Here is a 20,726-nt window from a genome sequence, read left to right on the forward strand (position 1 = left end):
AATTGTACTGTGCATCTTTTTCATAATCTCCCAGGATGAAAAATACTGGAATCGGCGGTACAAAAACAATGAAGCTGCCAAACGTTCTCGAGATGCTCGTCGGCTGAAGGAAAACCAGATCACGGTGCGGGCAGCCTTTCTGGAGAAAGAGAATTCAGTGTTGCGTCAGGAGGTTGCCAAAATCCGTCAAGAACTCTCTCGCTACCGAAACATCTTGACAAAATATGAGTCACAGCACGGAGCCTTGTAAAGAACAGAGAAATTGTGTAGCTTTCCCATGTGGTTGCACGAGCTAACACAACTTCACAAGAATCTTCCCCACCAACCTTTTTTGTGGTTTTCCCCAAAAAACGGCCCTTATTCACTGATAAGTCTCACAAAATGTAGAGATCATGAGGGACCTCTGGAAAGCAGGCCATTGTACATCTCCTTTCTTGCTTTCTTCCTCCATAACTCAGCATTCCACAAGGGATTCCTTTTCTGATTGACAAGGGTGCTACTTTGACTAATCTAAAACATGAGGCATCATCAGTGACTGGGACAAACGGAAGAGAGGAAAAGGAAGCCAAAGCTATTTCTATCATATGAACACGGGCACTTTCCAATACACCAGCTAACACATAGCGAATTACCTGGTATATGATATTCCTCTTTGCACACTCTTCAGTAGCATTGCATTTCTTTTCATTACTTTTCTGTCCATCAGAAAGTGGGTTGATACAATATGGTGTATAAAGGTGTAAAAAAAAAAAAGTGTATATATATTCCAAAGGCATAAGCTGATATGTAAAAATTACTGCAATTAAACAAGCAGGTAAGGGGTTGAACAAACATTGTGAACGCATTGTGTTAGGACTGCAGGGTTTTGTTACTATAGTATTTCATTCAAGATAAGGATGGGCAGCGTCTCAGTAGCCTGGACAGAGTTTGGAATCTAAAAAGCAGCCATGGCATGTAAAACTTATTAAGTCTATATCTGTAAAATATCTGACCATATTTTATGTTTATGGATTGACAATTCTACAGAATATTTTCTGGATATTGTGAGTTTTTCTCTGTCAGTCAAAAAGGCCAGGATGAGTCTGAGCAATGCATGTGAGCTCATGTGCCAGCCTGACCAACCTCTCTGGGTCACGTAAGAATTACCAATAATTTAGGCCTGACTGTTATTTTACACTGCATATCCTGTTCTACATCTCTAGGCACACTCCCCTGTTCTAAGCAGTGTTCGAAAGTTATGATATTCTTCTAATACCTTTCCTGCGGAAGGGTGGTGACTGTCCGACACTGCTACTAGCAGGGCTGGGCAGAACCCAGGTGCTAGGTAGCCAATGTGCCTGAAAAATTTCTGCCAGTGCCTAAAATTGTCAATCAAATAATCATGTTTCCTGGCAGCTAGATTTGTTTGACTGGCTCCTGGACTCGACTTTGTCCACCCGTTATTTTGGTCACCGGCAGTCAGAGGTTGTCATACAATTTCTGCAAGAAGAACACTGTGAACATGTAGTTGTTTGAGCATTTGCTTAGAATATTGGAGCTCAGAGCAGTTTAGGGACCTACAAGAGCCGGGAACCTAATGTGTGCTACTGCCAAGATGGTAACACCTAGGACAAAAGTAATCCTACTAGTAAAACTGCCCTGAGCTTTATTTTCTGCCTAAACTTAAGAACATCATCATGAGATGTAGAATTTCACAGCATCTGGACTACTAATGGCTGCTCATCCTTTCTTAATGCCATTGTTATCAAGAAAATGGCACCTTCCTCCTGGGAAGGGCCAACATCATTCTTATGTATTCTTCTAGAACACTTTTTTTGTATTCAGTGGCTTTGCTTTTACATCCAGATCTAGGTATTCCATGACCAAGCCACTATAGCTCCAATGAAAAGTTTTGTACCACTAGTTCATACCACATGAATTTCTACATTCTAGGAAATTCACAATTTAACATTACTGTAATTAATGTTTGGGTGGGTTTTAGGGCTTTGCACATGAGCAGCCTTCTTGAAATCTACTCCACTAGCAGATTGCCCAAAAGTTTCCTGCAATATGTTGTGTTTTTGTTTTGTTTTTTTTATTCTACAAATGGTGTATACCCTTCCAAAACAGCTGGTATCCTTGACCCAAAAAGTCCGGTGAGCAGCTTTGTTGAATCATGTGTGCTGTTACCATTGGGCCAAGTTTTGAAGAAAATATGGCCCAAAAAAACAGGATATTCCCTCTCTCAAAATATTGGCTTTGTGCTGAGGGGAACATGACCCTTCTACTTTTGTGGTGCCCACAACAATTTAACGGTGTTATATGCAACTTGCCTAACCCATTAAGGGACAGGTAGATTAGGTACTATCTATACTGGTGTAGACCGTTTTTCTCAATAAAAAAATTAAATGTAAAAAACAGAAATATAAAGGAAAAATTTAAAATGCACAAAAGAACCCTCCCACTTTTTCTATTTGTTTTCCTTTTGGAAAAATTTACAAAAATCCAGTATTAGGATTTTCCTTCCTTTCTCTGCGTGGTCTTTACCCAGGGTTACATTTGGGGGAGGCAAAATTACCTTCTCTCCTGTGCCTTCCAGCCATATGTCATTTCCACTGGCCATTTATCTAGGCACGTTTTTAATGTTTGCTTGCATGAATGTGGGGTATGGTGACTTACTGGTGCTGATTTGTATGTATGAACAGACTTATTTTGACCCTTAAATGTGTTCATGACTCATTAACCACAATGAAAAGGTAAGCAGCTATAATAGGAGCCATACAGCATCCAAAGGCTGCATAAACACTTTCCTGGGACCCATAGCAGCTGCGTACAGCCACCCATAGATCTCAGTTGGAAGATGCAACTCCATACAGCAAGGGTTGTGTAAAGCATCTGCACATGCACATGTCGTATGCTTGAAACGCAGATAGTGTGTGTTCAGAGTGTACATCTGTCCAGGAGCTTTACCCAACCCCTAGCGCATACCCATATACACCTCCCATCTTCTAATTCATGGCTCTGGATGCTGTGCAGCCCCCTTACAGCCATGTGCTGAGCCCCTATACAAATCTGAAAAAATTATATTCATATTTTTTAAAATCTTTTCTGTTGAGTAAATCAGAGGTGTACAACCCTTGAATTGTAACAATCTAAGGGGTCCAGCAAACTGTTATGCCGTGTACACACGACCGTTTTTTCCGTCGGAATGAACTCTGAAGGTTTTTCTGACGGAGTTCCGCTGAAACTGTCTTGCGTACACACGATCACACCAAAGTCCGACCTTCTAGAACATGAGACCCACACACGATCGGAAGAAATGTCAGCTGAAAAAAAATCCGTCTGACTTTTCCTGCCGGAAAGTCCGACTGTGTGTACGCGGCATTAGGTGAAATTATCACCAAAAACAGTCGTTTGAATTTGTGTTCAACAATTATTAGAACATTGGAAGGCAGACCATTAAATCACTGTAGCATAAAAATGGTTTAGGATTTTTACAGGAGACAACAGGCACTTTTTTTATATTAGGACTGCACAGAGTACAAGGACAGAGCAAAGTGCAGGATACAATCAGAATTCATTTTTAGCTGATGTGTAACAATGTAAACTAGTCATTTAAATACATTTGCAACAGGTTATTGTACTTTTTTCTAAATAAGCTGTCATTTTTGTGAAGTGAAATGTGTATTCTACTATATTTAACATCAACATAATATCCCTAAATTATAGCTTTATCAGCCAGATGTATCAGGGCTACTTAGTGAAAGTACCCACTACAACCAATCAGAAGTCATACTGCGCTGGTCTCTTTGGTTGTGAGCTGCTTCACATTGCTGTTTGCACTCTTTTGAATACAGCCAATATTATCCATGAGATTTGGTGGAATTTTTTACAGGTTTTACATTTTTAATCCGCTTTTAGGAAACACTAAATTGTGATTGATCCTTAAGCTAGTAATAGGCACCAGAGGGTGGTTGGCCATGCAGGCATAGTCTGACTGGCCTCTCTAATCACGTTGCTCAACTGTTGTATTTGGCCAATGGAGCTGGATGAGGGGAATAACCTTACCAAGTAGAAACAATAGCGATCAAACAAATTTTGTAAACTGAGAGGCCTTGGCCTTGAGAGAGCGCCATATAATGTCTATGGGCACCTCACCTTAAGGGCTTATGTTGATGGGCTTTTTTTTTTTTTTTTTGCTTTTGCTATTTTTTGCTATTTGAACGAAAAACAAACCGGTTTTGACTGAATTTGCAAATCAATAGTATCCTCGAAAGAACACATAATGCAAAGCAGTTCCTATGCAGTCTCTGAACTGCCATGTCTACTGCTCAGTTGAAGTCCATGGGATTGCATTCCAGCCATATATCGAGCACAAGAAAACAACGCCCATCTACTTAGGCCCTTGATCCACTTCTTGTCCTGCTTGAAATAGCATTATGAAAGCCAATGCAATGCAAAGTAAAGTCCTTTATACATTGTAAATAAGTTGTAGATTTGGTGGATGACTCATCCATATATGAGAGCCGCTTTGGGCTCTCATATATGGATGTTCAAACATAAATCCATTTATGAATATTCTGCTGCTGCAGTAAAAGGTCTTCATAGTGGCTAGCAGATCCCAGGTGTACCAGGTTGGTAGGGAATGGAGGAGAGCATATTTAACTCTTGCAGTTAGTCAAATGTACAATTCTTAGACCAATCTGCACTCGCCCCGCTACTACTACTCGCAGCTCAATGCATGTCACTACTTACTGCATTAATCACACTACAGTGTTGGCGCTGTGCTGTTGCTTTGCATTGAACAACACTCTATGAATACTACCATACTACTATTACTTGAATCTATTATATTAATGGACAAGCACATGATTTGTACTTGTTTTTGTAGCACAGGCCTAAATCTAGCATTCCTATGTAAATGTTGGTGCATTTTTGAAAGTGAAAATGTGTTCCCAGTAACTAAGAAATTGGGGAGACCAGGGCACTGAATGCAGTTTTTTGACTGAGTAGCTTATATCATTTTTTTGGCAGTTGGGACAGAACAGGGGTTTTGTATTATATACAAGCATGCAGTCCCACGTGGAACAACCTGTAACCCAAAAAAGCTATGCACTCATAATCTGTCATTGAACAGGTCAGAGCAATCCCCAGGTGGCAGGTAGCTGATGCTAAGAAATAAATGTTGACTCCTAGGTTTTGTTGATTATTCCTGATGACAATAGAAGCACGTATATCCTATGTAATATATGCTGGCTTGTAGAGTTCACTGACTGGCCACTGAAATCCACATTACTTTGCACATGTGCAACCATATATGAGTTGTGGATGTGTCCCTTTAGAGATAAAATGAGCTCTAACAATTTTATAGATGATGATCCATATTTAACCCTTTTGCTGCCACCACTGAAAGCAGTCACAAGTTTGATTACCTTTTTACTCCTGGTAGCTTACCTGTCCTCATGTTTGCCTGTATGTTAATGGCAGGAGTCAGGAGGAAGCACCAACCCCAAGTGATAGCAATAAAAGTAAAGTTTTATAAAAAGTTTTGAAGTTTAATAAAATAGGAAAAACAGAACTCCGCAACCACGTACATGCCCATACGAACACTTATGTGAGTGTGCACACAAATGAAAATGAGTCACATATGTCACGTATGCTGGAGTGAGAGCAATCATTAGAAAGCCATCATTTACTGTTAACTCTAAATGCTCATCTTTTAAAAGATGCCTAGGGACAATTTTGGGTACCACAGTTTCTCGCTTCTTTGGAAGCGCACACCATTTTGGGGCTTGACACGTTTGAGGTCTATTTACGCAACACAGCCTCATTTTTATGTTTTACCAAAAAAAATTAGGATTGTGTGTGCATTAAATTTGAGTGCATATTATACTGAAAATGTAGACTTCATAAACTATAGCAAATATTGTGTGACATAAAAAAGAATTGCAACTACCACCATTATTCTACAGGGTCTCTTCTTTCAGAAAATATATAATGTTTTGGCATTTTAGGTTTGTACATAATAAAAAATAGCTCTGGCAGTGAAAGGGTTAAAGTGCCAGTTAGTCTAGATAGGAATTTGTTTTATATAATAGTCAAATTACAGACGTTGCATAAGTGTGTATACATCAGCCAGCAACATTATTTAAAATAAACGGACAGTGGAAGGATATGAGTCAAACACTTGTAATGGAATGTAACTACTAGATAGTCCCGTCTTGCCCTCAGGAGTGTTGTTATGCTATAATAGTTCTCTCTAGATTTGTAAATCTTGTCAGCAGTTTTATTGTTTTCTTTCTCGCCCTTGTTGTTTTTTTTTTTTTTTTTCCCTCTGTCCTTTCTCTTGTATGTTGATGCTTCCATTATTATCCCCTCCCTCCTTCCCTGGGTCTTCTCTATCCTTATTCTTCATTTTCATGGCTCTCTTCTGGCTCTTTATCTGCCAGGTCTATTCATCTCTGTACTCTTCTCCCATGTCTTCTTTAGTACACTGGGAGAGTACCATTGTTGTAGAATGTAATGTTGCCAACCAGAGGGTGGCAAATAACTTCAGAGTTATATATAGCAAGCTGTCAAAAACCTGAAAGTGTTAGGAGCTCCATGAAAGGGAAGCTGGTAGATGTTTTCTTGGAAAAATGAACCATATTGATCCAGATAATAGTCCATCTTTTCTGGCTGCATCATACAACTAACAAACCGTGTGATGCATTGAGATGCCCCAACTTGCAATCAACATGTTTTCATGTTCTGCCTTATGTCTGCAAATAAAATCATAATTCAACAAAATAGAAGCCCATTATAGTTTAATGTCTAAACTGTCAACTTTGTTAATCTGTAGAAAGCTAAAACAATCACTTAATCTACATCTGGATAATCCAAAAAAATGCTTTTTCATTTTTCTTTTTAACCTGCATTGAGATATTTGGCCTTATTTATCATGGTGTCTTGGGAAAGGTCTTTGTTGACCAATTCTCCTGGTGCACCATTAATCTTTTGGTTGCAATTGGCATCACAGATTGCCCTTCTCTCAGACAGTTTATTAGATAGTTAAGTATGACTTATGAAAACAAAAATGCTCTGGCCCACCGCATCTAACCTATTCCCTTGCTTCTTCTAAAGAGTAACCAATTATGTTTTATATTGGCATCAACACAACTTATTTTACTTCATTTCTCTTAGGCTGCTTTCACACTGGGGCATCAGCAGCGCTTTACCGTCGTTTTTGCAGAGGTTTTCAGCGCGCTTTTAACCCCTCTGCTAGTGGCCGGAAAAGGGTAAAACGACCCGCAAATCACCTCAGTGTGAAAGCACTCAAACAATTTTATATTTAGAGCAGTCTTTCATTCTCTTGTCTGGAACAAGCAAGCCAAAAACCACAGAAAAGACTGACCCAACACTTATTTTATTCCTGCACCTTACACATTATACATACAGTATTTCCACAGGCTCTAACTGCATTACAAACTTTAGCTACCATACCAAGGGTTGTTATATATTTTTCCTGCAGAATTTCTTAAAATACAGAAAGGTTTACTGTGCATTAGGCTTAATTCACTAAGCTACTTTTTTGATTCACCATAATGGTGGTTTTGCACGTGTGACTAGCTCTCTTGATTTTTTTTTCTTCCAAATTAATTATTCCTGAATTTTTACTATAAGCATCCATGAATGCAGATGCTTCCTTGTGTGGCAGTCTGCTAATACTGATGGTGGTTAAGTGTTTTTTATATTAAAGATACATGGATATAAGTGAGCTGCCATTTTGTAAACTTAAAGTTTTAATCCAATTCCTTTTAAAATGAAAAGATCCTAGGAGGTAGACAGGATCTTGTCACTATTTTTACATGTATCTTGAACAACCGGTCAAGACAGAAATAAGATGATGGCATTACTACTTTTCGAAGGTGCATACTCTGGGGGTTTTTCCTACTTTTGTAAATGGCTCATTACTGACTTGAAGCAAGCTTGTGGCCAATGTAGTGTCAGGATAACTGGAGCGTTTGGACTTCAAAAACAAGTCAACGAGGATGGCTCTTGTGGGTTTGTCTTAACGAATTCCTGATAAATTAATGCTAACTTGGTTTCAACTAACCTTGCCATTTCTTCAATCGTAATTTTAACTTCTTGAATATTCTGGCAAAATATTTGTAACATAAACTGGATAACCGTAAAGGTTTTACCATCTAAAAATAAACACATTCCCATTTTTTTTTTTTTTTTAGTATCCACTTGATAATGCCATTTTCACTCTAAACCAGAAAACCCAAATCAAAGGTAACCCTTCTTAAGGCTTTTCTTAGCCATTTGCAATAGAGGGTGTAATGTGAAAGTCCTATTTTTTTTTTTTAAGCTGCCAAATTGGTTATATTTAGCACAAGAAAATATATTAGAAGAGAACTATATATATATATATAGAGAGAGAGATATATATAATATAGATATATTTATTGTATCCTAAAAAATATATTTGTAAGCAATAAAGGTCATAAATTACAACCTCCTCCTAACTTTTTTTTTTTTTTTTTTAATGTTTCTTTAAAGGTATTTTGTGGCTGAAGCACTTTTGTACCAATTATTGCAACCCTGTAATAATTAGTAAAGCTTTGTGTTGTATGTTCTCATGAGTTATGCTATCATTCCTAAAGTTTCCTAAACAAACGATACATGTGTTGCACATGTGAGTGTACTTTTTTTACTTTTTAATAATAGGTGTGACTGGGATAGTGATTTATAATTGCACAGGATGTTTTTCACAACTCCTTATTAAGCTTTTTACCACCTTTGTGGTGCTATATTAAAGGATTCATATTTGATATCAGTCACTAAACATACCTGTGTAACTTGTGTTTCCAGCTGGTACAAGCCCTCAATTTAAATATAGAAATCTATGAATAAATAAATAAATGAACTCCAGCAATAGATAAGGGGTATGAATGATTTTTGTTCAGTTGTGCACATTTGTTTTCTATTGCTAAGGTGACAAACCTTAACTGATTTCTTGCTACTGAATTGCACTTTTAGGTCTGAACGGGTTATAAAACATTTTTTTTGTCGTATTGCAATGAACAATACTGAATTAAAAAGGTCAGGTTAAAATATTTATAGGAATTTTATACTTGGCACTATTACATGGACATTAGTTAAAGTAGACCATACCTGCTCAGCTTCAACCCTTTCATAAGGTACAAAGCCTTATTGAAATCCAAGAAGCATGGGGTGTTTGTCCATTAGGATATAACTCATACATACACAATTGCACTTTACAAATATTATTTAAAGGCATGCAAAACGCACAGTTAAAAAATAATAAATAAATAAATCAGGAGAATGGCTCCTTAATTGAGTCTCCTTTTTATTTGGGGTGTGCTGTGTGGCAAGATATTGATCCACAACAAATTTTAAACCTACTACATCTCTGAAGACCAGCTTAAAGTGCATGTGAGCCCTGGATAGCATTACAAACTCAAAAGGAGTTCTAAGCTTTCTTCAAAGTTTTGGCTGGACGTGTACTGTCTAGTATGATCGGGATCACACCACCATGGCACTAAATGTAAAAAGATTGTATTGCAAGGACTTAAAGGTCACGTTAAGGCCTCATTTATACGGGTGTACGTACCCATCCAAGGGCCGCACAGCTGTCAAATTGGGACCAGCGGCTATGTCTGTATGGCCACTGTGTCCCAATAGACATGAATTTGATTGCCTGCACATCATCTGCATCCCATGCGGGCAAAGAGTCCTTTTTGCACAGGTGTACAGATGGACAGGCCCATGTAAATGAGGCCTTAAATGAGAGAAATTCTAAGCTGAGATTGTTTACCACATTTTTGATGCAGCTTAAGTTCTTCTTTTAGGTGGGATTCTACCACATGTTATCAATGAAAGTATTTATGCTTGAAATTAAGAGACTTCGACTCACTGCAAGTTGTTGCCTGAAGTTCTGAGCCATTCCGTATTGGAGCCACTAATATTCTTAAGACCTAAGTGGAAATTGGCGGGGATGAGTTGTCTTGACTAAAGATGACCATTGACCGTAGAGGTGTAGACATCCAGGTATAATATTACCGCTCTGTACTTTTTGCTGGGCCCCTGAACATGAACTGAAGTTTTTGTCTACTTTTATCTAGTGTCCAGGTAATGGTGACTTTTTAATTGTTACACCCCCCCAATGTTGATGAGTGAAGTACAGTGGAACAATGTTTGGCGCTGGCTTATCAAAGGAAAAATAGTACCCTGACTGGGTTTTCTATCCCCTAATGAACCTTGGCTGCCAGTATCTGCATGTCTGATGGACATTAGACAGTCACCCTGTCTGGTTTAGCAGACTGTCATCTAATGTCTGACCACTTTTATTTATTCAGTAATTATTGATTTCATTGGTGCCTTGACATGTTTTTAATACAAAAGTTCTACTTAATTTACAAATTTTCTACATTCTAGAAAAAAAAGCTTAATTCTTTTAACGTACAAAGGAGCTATTGAGTCATATACAGACCAAGGTGGGTAAAGTTTAGGCCTAGTCTTAAATTCCACAATGCTAGAAGTGTTTGTTGTCATGGAAGGAGCTTTCTAAGCTATATATTCATTTGTTAAGAATATATATGGCAGTTCTTTCTTTCCCAAAAGCTGGTCATACATGAGTAGATTCAAAAAGGTTTCATTTTAAGAGCATTCATTTGATTTTCTAAAGGTTCATGGGGTCAAATCAAGTGTATGTGGTTTGCATATGGGAAAGTCCTTTCTTTCCAAATTCAAATGTTAAAAACAACATTTTGAAGTACTTTCAAACAACGTTTGCCAAGACATTGAATGTACTGAGACTGTTTTTCCAAAAACTACTAGTGTATGGCCAACTTGACAACTATTCAGACTTCACACAGCTTTAAACTGTGTGTGCCATAGAGTTTACAATGTTGTATTCACAGCACATGGTGTTCGGTACTTGTGAATGAGGTTTTTATTTTTCCCCTAAAAGTTGTGAACTCTCACTTTTACACCAATAATCCAGCATGCTACATGTTGTAATTCAACTACACAGTTTACTACATACATTATACAGAAGCATCTTCCTAATGAAAAGGTAGCAGTTCCCTTGATAGACATAGTTTTAGATATGAAGAGTTTTTTACTTTAAAATGTAAGCATGATGACTGATTTGAATCATTACAGCTGTTAGCTGCATCTAGTAAAAGTCACAGGAGAGCATTTGCAAAAAAACACTACTCCCTTTTTCCCCAAAAGTTCATTCTGGATTTTTAAAATTGGTGTTAAAGCAATACTAAAACAAAAACCTTTATTATATTGCTGCTTACCAATTCTTGTATCCGATGACTGTTTTCTTTCAGGCTTTCTGTCCATTTTCAACTGGTGACCCAGCCAGTAGGTTGTTTGGTGTTCAAAAGAACAAGCTCTCTTCCACATGTATTAGTTACAGGAATGAGACAAACCATTTAACACTGACAGGGGTGCTTACAATGATCAGCTTTTATTTATTTTTGTAAAACCTTTGTCCCAAAAGGAAAACAAAACGCCTGCTTTAACTGCTTATAAAGTATGAGCTGGAGTTTGGCTTCAGTTTGTTAGGGTATCTAAATCTGCTAGTCCATCTAAACTCCCCTTTCCTAGACTGACAATGTTGCTGTCTGTCCACTGTGTCTGCTGTGCTCATTCTTCCAGAGTGAGGGCACTCTAATACAGGCATTGTGTTATTTGCCAGATCACCAGGTAAAAACAGAAGGGGAAAAAAAGCCTAAAAAAAGAAAGAAAAATAATGCAGCCACCACATCTAATGATTGGTAAGATGCAATATATTACTTTTTTTTTTTTTTTTTTTTTTAGTTTTGGGTTTAATACCGCTTTAAATATGTTTGCACAATTTAATGCTACTTCAAAGCCACTTTAGCAAAATGTTGACTCCAACTGCGGTTGTGTTTATTGTTCTTGGGTAAGCACTCAGAATGGAAAAATGCCCTTTATTTATATTTTATTTTTTAATACTGGCCCTGAAATATACCCTAATATGTCAGCTTTAGTAGGTATATTTTTAGCAATCTCACAGATTTTAGCTACAAATTAAGTGTATTTTTGATCTGCTGGGTTTCATGTGCTCTTAAGACTTCTCTTGGCATTATTAAAAATGGAATTGACTATAGATTTTTTTTTTTTTTTTTTTTTTTGTGAACGTTTCAGATATTTTAGTTTGTGGTAGACCTTGTTGGGTGTGAAGTGATGTTCACGCTTTACTGCTTTTACTGGATACTTTACTGATGTGTAGCTTGTCTAGGGAATGAGCAGTTGTTTGCTCTGGAAGCTTTATAGACAACAGTGTACTAGAACCAGGGCCAATGTCAGAAAACATGTCTTTATTTTGCAACATTCCATATTTGATATCTATCTTTTTCGACATATCTAAAATGTGGCCAAGTCACCTAAGGCCTCATTCACACCTATGCAGGTTGCAGGTGCATGTTGCATTTTTCAATACACTTTTTTGATCCATTGAAGTCTGTGGAACCAAAAACCAGAAAAGTCACTGACCTTTTCCATAAAATGCATAGATGTGAACTATATCCATAGTAAACTATGTTAAATGGACTGTAGTGTGTTTCTGCAAAACTGAAAAGCACTAAAAATGCATATGTGTGAACCAGGCCTAAGTGTTTTTGAATACGGTATACAGGGTATTCTCTACCATTCGTCGTCCATTTTCTCCTCCTAGTTTCATGTATCCAGCAGGTCTGTTCTTTCTTTACATAAGCAAATGTAGCCCTATGTGATAAAATAACCTTGTGAGGGCCGCTGGTTCTAAAACACAACCCCTATAATCCGGGCTCACAGTAGTCGCAGCCGTACTAATCCTGATGGTAACTGGGCATTGGCTGTAACCTATTGCAATAACCATTTTTTTTTTTTTATTCCACTGCCACCATCCCTAAATTGGAGAGCTGAGCAAGCTTTAACTACTGGAGTCTTCGCCTTCTAAGCCAAACTCTTGGGTTACCCAATGCTTTCCTGACATGCACACCCACTATCCTGTGCAGATGTCAGTCTTCTATTGCTGCTTGTAGCCATACTGCACAGCACTTGCATTAGAATGAGAAGAGATACAGTTAGGCCGCCCATTGATGGAGTATTTTTTCTTTCCTGTAACCACAGAATCCCCCATCAACACAGTCTGACACAGCAACACAGAATCCCTCCTGTCAGGCCATTGTCTTCTTCCGGTGGGGACAACTGACAGTGATCATTGCTAGCAGCTATAACAGCCGCTAGCCATAATCGTATATAAAATCCAGCAGGCTGTTGTACCCAAGTTGATCGATCAACTTTTGGTACATTTAGCTTGTTCATACATGGTTTGAATCTGAGATTCTAACCATCTATGGCTGGCTTTATTTAAATAGATTTAGCTTGTCTGTTGTGATGTAGATGGCAGTTTCCGGAGACCTTTGGTAGCCCATACACTTTGAGACTTTTTTTATGCCAAATTCAGTTGTATCATACAACAGTCTGTCTTGCACCTTCCTTTTTTTTTTTTTTTTTTTTTTTTAAGAAACTAGTGCCTTTTGTTCTTCCACTGCTGTAAGTATTTCCATCCATAGAGATACTCATAGCAACATGTCTCTAAAGTTATCTACAGGAGTTTCTGTAGTCAGTGGTGCTCACAGTAGTGGAGGATCTGTTGTGCAGGTTTCTTCTAACTCTCTGTGGGGGGAGAACAGTTTTATTGCTGGAGAAAGGAGGCTTTATTGGAAGGAAAAATAGCCCTGCTTAGCTCCTGAATTGCAACCTATCGCTCTATAGCTTTTTCTGCTGCAATAATCCAAACTAAAGGTCCAACAATGAGGGGATTTGGTGGCTTCTATGTCCATAATTTCTACTGAGAACGCCAGTAGTGCTAGGAAGCCTTTGAGTGTCCATAGGATCTATGCAGAGACTTCATTTTAAACAAGGTCTGTTGTTGACATCATCATGTAAGTCATGAAGGTTTCATTGAGAGCCATCACACTATGGATCACCAATTTCTTGGTCTAGGAGCACTTTTGCACAGTAGTGGTGGATGGCCCTCATCTTCTGGATGATCACACCTGTGAGGAAAAATATCAGAAGGTTATATTTGTTTCCTTCAATTCACCCTCTCATGTTTAGCTGTCTGCAGGATAAGGCTGTGTGTGTATGTTGCTATGGATGGTGGGGATTATGTATTTTAACTTATTTATTTATTGTTTTCCTTCTAAATGACAATCTCATTTCGGAAAAAAAAAAAACCTCCATTTCCTAATAAAGATGGAAACTCAAAGAATGGTTAGAGCTGTAATAATAATAAAAAATAATATATTTTTAAATTCTTTATACTGTAATTTGGAAATAAATAAAATTATACCTGCACTTTGCTTTCATGCAGAAATATACTTTATTGTAAAGAATCTATTTTTCTATGGGTAGGTAGCCTGCCAGAATTCACACTATATTAGATAATGCTTTTCTATGTGAACCAAAAATATGTAATGGAAACAACTGAATTAATTAGCACATATTCATTAATTACTGGGAGATAGATTATCGTTTAATTTACACCCTTTTGTTGATCTCTTGTAATCTGAAGTACTGCTAAGCAACAGAGGGGGTTATTTACTAAAACTGGAGAGTGCACAATCTGGTGCAGCTCTGCCTAGAAACCAATCAGCTTCCAGGTTTTACTCTCAAACCTTAATTGAACAAGCTGTTAGAAGCTTATTGGCTACCATGCACAGCTGCACCAGATTCTGAGATCACCAGTTTTAGTAAATCTCCCCCAGTGGGTCTATTTCTGGATGGTGTCCATGCCCATACCAACCAGTTGGATGCCTGTTTTTAGTTTTATTTACCGATAGTGCAAAACTGACTGCTGTTTGCTACTGGCAACATAATCCTTTTATTAAAATAATATGCCTTTTATAGCTAGAAATGGTTATCGGATGCAGTTTAGTATCTCTGACTCACAACCACTTGCAAAAATATGTTCATTGAGTAGAAAGTAGTTTGAAGAAACGGTGTATACGAATGGCCATGGACGGGCAAATGTCGTCTCACTGAGCACATAATATATCTCAACACCCTGAGTAACATCACCAGCCAATTTTCTTCCTAGCTTGGCTGATGAACATTCGTGATGCACATATGAGTGAAAACCTCAGTCCGTTTTCTTCACAGATTAGAAACTGATTGGCTTCAGGCTGTACAGATATATTATAAAATCTCTATAATGCAGTAGAATGCACTTACAAGCACTCACTATTGCACCATTGTTAATATCAATTTTCTGTGTGCCACATCCCACCTAGTCTTAATGCTATGACTAATCTAGACTTTTCCAATTTATGAAAGTTTATCCCTGTACCTAAGAATCGGAGATCAACAACATGGGTTAGATGTTTTACATACAAGCTGTATGAAAAGTCTATAATATAAAAAAATATAATTCCAATTGGTAAGAAGCCATAATTTTTACATAAGAAAGCTTGTGCAGATTTTGAGCCTGCAGTCACCAAAAATTTGAATGAGGATGTGATTGTCAATGGTAAATATTAGCAGTGTGCTAAGCACCTCTCATAACCAAATGCTTTGCTACTTAGAGCTGACTTTATGAATTCGCCATAACCCTACAGAGCACTTGATGGAGTAAGTGATTTCTAGGCAAACACTTCTGTGTTCTCTAGTAGGTGATTTGCAAAGGGCCAGGGTCGGAGCATGGGTGCTTGATATGAGTATGTGGTTTATTGCAATCAAGTACTGTGTAATCATTCCTGTAGGACACCTCGCCAGCATTAACGAGGACATATAGATAATGTTCTAAGGACACAAAACCTACACGTTATTCCTGTGGTCTGCACAAGTGTTCCTGAATGCTTGCTTTCACAGTAGTAGATGTGTTAAAGGAGAACTCCATTCAAGGCAAAAATCATTAGTACTCAGATAAATTACACTATATTTTTCCTTTAAAATGTGGCCAATAGGGGAATGTGTACTGGAGTTTAAAATACGATTAAGGCAGCTGTGTGTAACTTTGCTCTTAGCACAGACTGTGATTATGGGTGTGTCATCTCTTGGATCACATTACGTTTTGCACAACGGCTAGTTATGTACTTAATCCAGATAAAGTATGTTGCAGCTGAAAGACCTTTTTAAGCTGTTTATAAGACAATCATGTGATGGAAGAGTACTAATTTTCTACCAGACTCATAGCAGCAACAGGTAGATGCCTATTTACAAAGCATGTTTTTGACTAAAATGTCTGTTTTGTCTGGAGTTCTTTTTTAAAAGATCCTTCTTCCTTTTTTTTTATTTGGTTGTGATTAGTCAACATTGTTACACCTCAATGCAGTGGTCCATAAGTGCATGTAAAGTACAGTATGTATGATTTTGTGTCAAAAATGATCACTAGACTATCCAACCCTCAAAAAAAAAAAAAAATTGCCATTTAGGTACGTCTGTGAAACTCTGTGTAATTTTTCACTTTAATGTAGTAACCTGATCAATATTGAAATTTTATATAAAACATTTTTGCTCCTTGAAGACTATCTTGTAAAGAGAACTCAGATATAATTTTACAGTCCTTATAAAGACTATATTTTTGGTACAACCCATGCAAACCCGATGAAATGTATGGACTGTTATATACGCCGGGTTTTGTGAGTGTTTATCCACTGATACAAATACACGGGTTTTGCACAATATAGGTGTATGAAGGTGGACAGTTGGTTTCTTTTGTAACCCTAAAGTTCTTCTTGCTACTTTGTGTTATGGAACGTTTTTTCCTTTGTGTCCAGCACGGTTGCCTGGCTGTTGTATTTCTTTAAGCACAGACCCCAATAGTATTCTGAAAGAAACTGTATTTTTGAAACAAATTCAATATTCTAAATGCTTGAGAATAAAATAGAAAATGTATTAAAAACAGTATGTATGTATTTTTTCATTACCATTTTATTTTGTTTCTCTTGGTCAGAATCTGTTTTAATGGAGATTTTTAAAAGTTGTTTACAGTTGTAAAGAAAATTAAACATAATAAAATGAAATATAAATTTGACACTAGTCATTTTTGATTGTTGGCAGCAAATGACAAGATGAGACCTTTTTCTCGCACATTCTAGTATGTGTTGTACAATCTTCTAAACCCTGTGTAATATGGGGCAATACCTAAATGATCCATTCAAATTTTATTTGGTCAGGTGGGAGTTTTTTTCTTGGTGTCTTTAAAGCTCCATGCAAAAAAAGCTGGATAAAACACACTGGTAATAGCATTTTTGCAGTTCCTTAAAGAAAAAAAGGGGGGGGGGGTGACTCAAACGCTATTAGTTGCATTTAGGAGTGTGGGGGGCTCAAAAAACGCTATTAGTTGCATTTAGGAGCGTTTCTGCTGGAAAAAACACTCCAAGAAACTCTACAAATTTTTTTTTATTTTTTTTTTCCTGCGCCTAGCCGCTGAAGCTCAAACGCCAATAACCTAAAGTAGTGTGCATGAACACACAGGATAACATTTAGCTTCTAGAACCAGAAAAATGCTAATAGCTTCCAGGAGCTTAAAAAAAAAAAAAATGCTAGCGTGCATTGGGCCTTAAAATATAACTAAAGGCAAAACTTTTTTTTTTTTTTTAAAGTTTTGGACAGAGTGGAGATGGATTAGAGCCCCTGTCAATTTGTATTGCTGTCTGTGCCCCCGTTAAGGAGATTCACCGTGTATTTGTCCTGCTTACCATTATCATTGAAAGTAAAGAGAACCCCAATTTTTGGGTTGTCCCCAGAAAAGTAATAGTTGGGAAATCTTCCAATGGGGACAGTAGTTCTGGTGAGCTGGGGGTCCCCAAAAAATTAATTTGCAGAGATATCCTCTCACTTCCTGTTTTGCTATGAGACAGGAAGTGAAGGGAAATCTCTGCAATGGGACAGATGGCGAAAATAAATCTGACCAGTTATAACCCTCCCTTAATCTATCCAAAACGAAAAAAAAAAAAAAGTTTTGCCCATAGTTCTACTTTAAGGTTACTTTGCAGTATAAGCCAAGCAAGTGACAAACTCTGTAGGGTATTAATCTTTTTTTACTAAACAGAAAAGACTGCACATACAACTGCAGGAATTCGTTACACGCAAATTATAACAATATGCATACAATATACATATGCCCAAACTATCCTCAGCAAACATGCATGGACCATGCATGTGATAGGCAGAAGTTTATTAATCGGCTACTTAAATTGGGTTTCATGGTGGAGTCTTCTCATGGCTCCTTGCTCTGAGTCTAGCACAAAACATCGGTTTCCTCTGAAGTTTTAAACAACTCTGTCTCCAGAACAAGTGTTTTTTGTCTGACCACATGGCCTGTTCAAAGTCCTATATCCCCTCCTCCTACTTCCTGCTACATCATATCCTGTAACCTCACTTCCTGTGCGGAGTTCATAAACCAGTCTAACGGGTTAATTTACATATCCATATGGGGAGCCTTATCTTCCAAACACAACACATGTAACTACAATCTAACCATTCACATATCTAAGCTATAAACCATTACCAACATTACTAACACAGCCATAGCAACAAAGTGGGTCCCCAAACTCCAGAGTTCTTGTTAGATCTAAGGAGGTGGTGCACACCTTAGTGCTGCACAGGGGTCCTAAAGGAATGGAAGTCCCATAATGAGCATACAACTGAAAATCTGTGGCTGGTTCTTGTAGTAAGTGAAAAGAAGGTTGGTGCTTGGCTTCAGCTACCTTAGCAGATCAATTTCAGATTGAGAACTTTGTGTAAGTGGCACTTGGTATAAGTGGGAGTTAAAAACTAGAGTTATAGAGTGAATAAGTCTTGCTTGTTGATTGCTGGGTTTGCTGGGGTGCATTTTTGGGGCTTTTCCTTTTAGTTTTTCATTTGCCTTTTTCTGTCATTTTTTAAATAGCTTTTTTTTCTTTTTTTTTTTTTTTTTCCTCTGGTTCCTTCAGCCTATCAATTAAGGGGGGTGGTTAATTGCTCACAGGTGCCTATTTAACTGGGTGTAGAACTCAGTCTGAGCGTGCTCAGTCTTTGGCTGTGGAACTTTGTGTAAGTGGAACTTGGTATAAGTGGGAGTTAAAAACTAGAGTTTAAAACAGGAGGTTATAACAGGGGTCATAGTACCTGTGTAGTGTGAGTATCTGAGTGTTGTCTGAGTAGTGTGTGTGGATCGTTAGTACTTGTGTATTGTGTACTGTATACTTGAGTATTGCGAGTGCACGTAGGTCTGCGACTGTTCTGCGATTGCACGTAGGTCTGTGAGTACCTGTGTATTGTCTTGAGTATTAGTGCCAGGAAGCTAGCTGTTAGGTAATTTGGACAGGGTAAAATCCCCAAATCCCCACTAAATTTAATAGGTACGATGCCCGGCGGGAGTGGAGAGGCGACTCTTTGTACATCTTGCCGCATGTATGCGTTCCATGATCATCCGATCGAGGGTGAATACTGCTGTGCAAAATGTAAGCACATTGTTTCCCTGGAAGCCCAGGTTCTGAATCTAGGGAAGCAACTGTCAGCACTGAGAAGTCCCTCCATACTAAAGGTGAGCCAGGAATGTACACGGCAGGTGCCGGCAGGGGCCAGCACAGAGGCGGGTGGAGACAAAGAGGCGCAGGCACTAGCAAAGAGTAGATGGGTGACAGTCAGGAGGGGTAGAGGGGGAAGTGCCAGAGAGGCCGATCCAGGACTGGAGCATCCCAATAAGTACGCTCCATTGAGTGTCATTGGTGAAACCAGTCAGGGACCAGCACTGCTGGAGATGAGGGACTCTCCTAGCTGCCGGGGGAAGAACTCCTCCAGTGAGAGTGGGGGGGCAGCAGAGGGAAAGGGAAGACAGATTCTGGTGGTAGGGGACTCAATTCTTAGAAGGACAGAGAGGGCAATCTGTAACCAAGACCTGAAGCGCCGAACAGTATGTTGCTACCGGGCGCTCGGGTTCGGCACATCACGGATCTTGTGGACAGATTACTGGGAGGGGCTGGGGAAGACCCGGCTGTCATGGTGCACGTTGGCACCAATGACAAAGTCAGAGGCAGATGGAGTGTCCTAAAGAACAATTTTAGGGACTTAGGTGCTAAATTGAGGAAAAGGACCTCCAAGGTAGTATTCTCAGGAATACTACCGGTACATCGAGCCACACCAGAAAGGCAGAGGGAGATTAGGGAAGTAAACAAGTGGCTGAAGAGCTGGTGTAGTAAGGAGGGGTTTGGGTTCCTGGAGGACTGGGCCGACTTCTCAGTCGGTAATCGGTACTATAGAAGGGACAGACTGCACCTAAATGAGGGGGGTGCAGATCTGCTGGGAATGAAGATGGCCAAAAAGTTAGAGGGGTTTTTAAACTAGGCGATGGGGGGGAGGGTCCAGAGACAGTGATAGCCAGCGCGGATGATATTCCAGAGGGTAGTGTTGGGGGCATTAGTGGTAGGTTAACCAAAGCACAAAAACACAAGGTGAGTATAGTAAGCAAGTCCTAGTTGCAATTTTGAAACGCACAATACGAGGACAATATGCGACCGGTCTAAACTATGTGGCATGTTCACCAATGCCAGGAGCATGGCAGACAAGATGGGTGAACTAGAGATACTGTTGTACAAGGAGGATTTGGATTTTGTGGGAATTTCAGAGACCTGGTTCAACAGCTCTCATGATTGGCTGGCAAACATTCAAGGGTATACCCTATACCGCAAGGATAGAGAGGGTAAAAAAGGCGGAGGGGTATGCCTATA

At 38.6% G+C, this 20,726-nt stretch overlaps 1 protein-coding gene across 1 annotated transcript in view; it reads left to right on the forward strand.

The window, feature by feature from the left end:
- Window positions 1-17,047, forward strand: part of DBP (D-box binding PAR bZIP transcription factor) — an 84,422-nt gene extending 67,375 nt beyond the window's left edge. Inside the window, exon 4 of the mRNA XM_073602697.1 lies at window positions 35-17,047. Within this exon, the coding sequence (XP_073458798.1) occupies window positions 35-250 (216 nt within the window). The 3' untranslated portion in view covers window positions 251-17,047. The remainder of the gene's footprint in view (window positions 1-34) is intronic.
- Window positions 17,048-20,726: the final 3,679 nt, after the last annotated feature.

This window comes from Aquarana catesbeiana, linkage group LG10 (assembly GCF_042186555.1).
Source record: "Aquarana catesbeiana isolate 2022-GZ linkage group LG10, ASM4218655v1, whole genome shotgun sequence".
Lineage (NCBI taxonomy): Eukaryota > Metazoa > Chordata > Amphibia > Anura > Ranidae > Aquarana > Aquarana catesbeiana.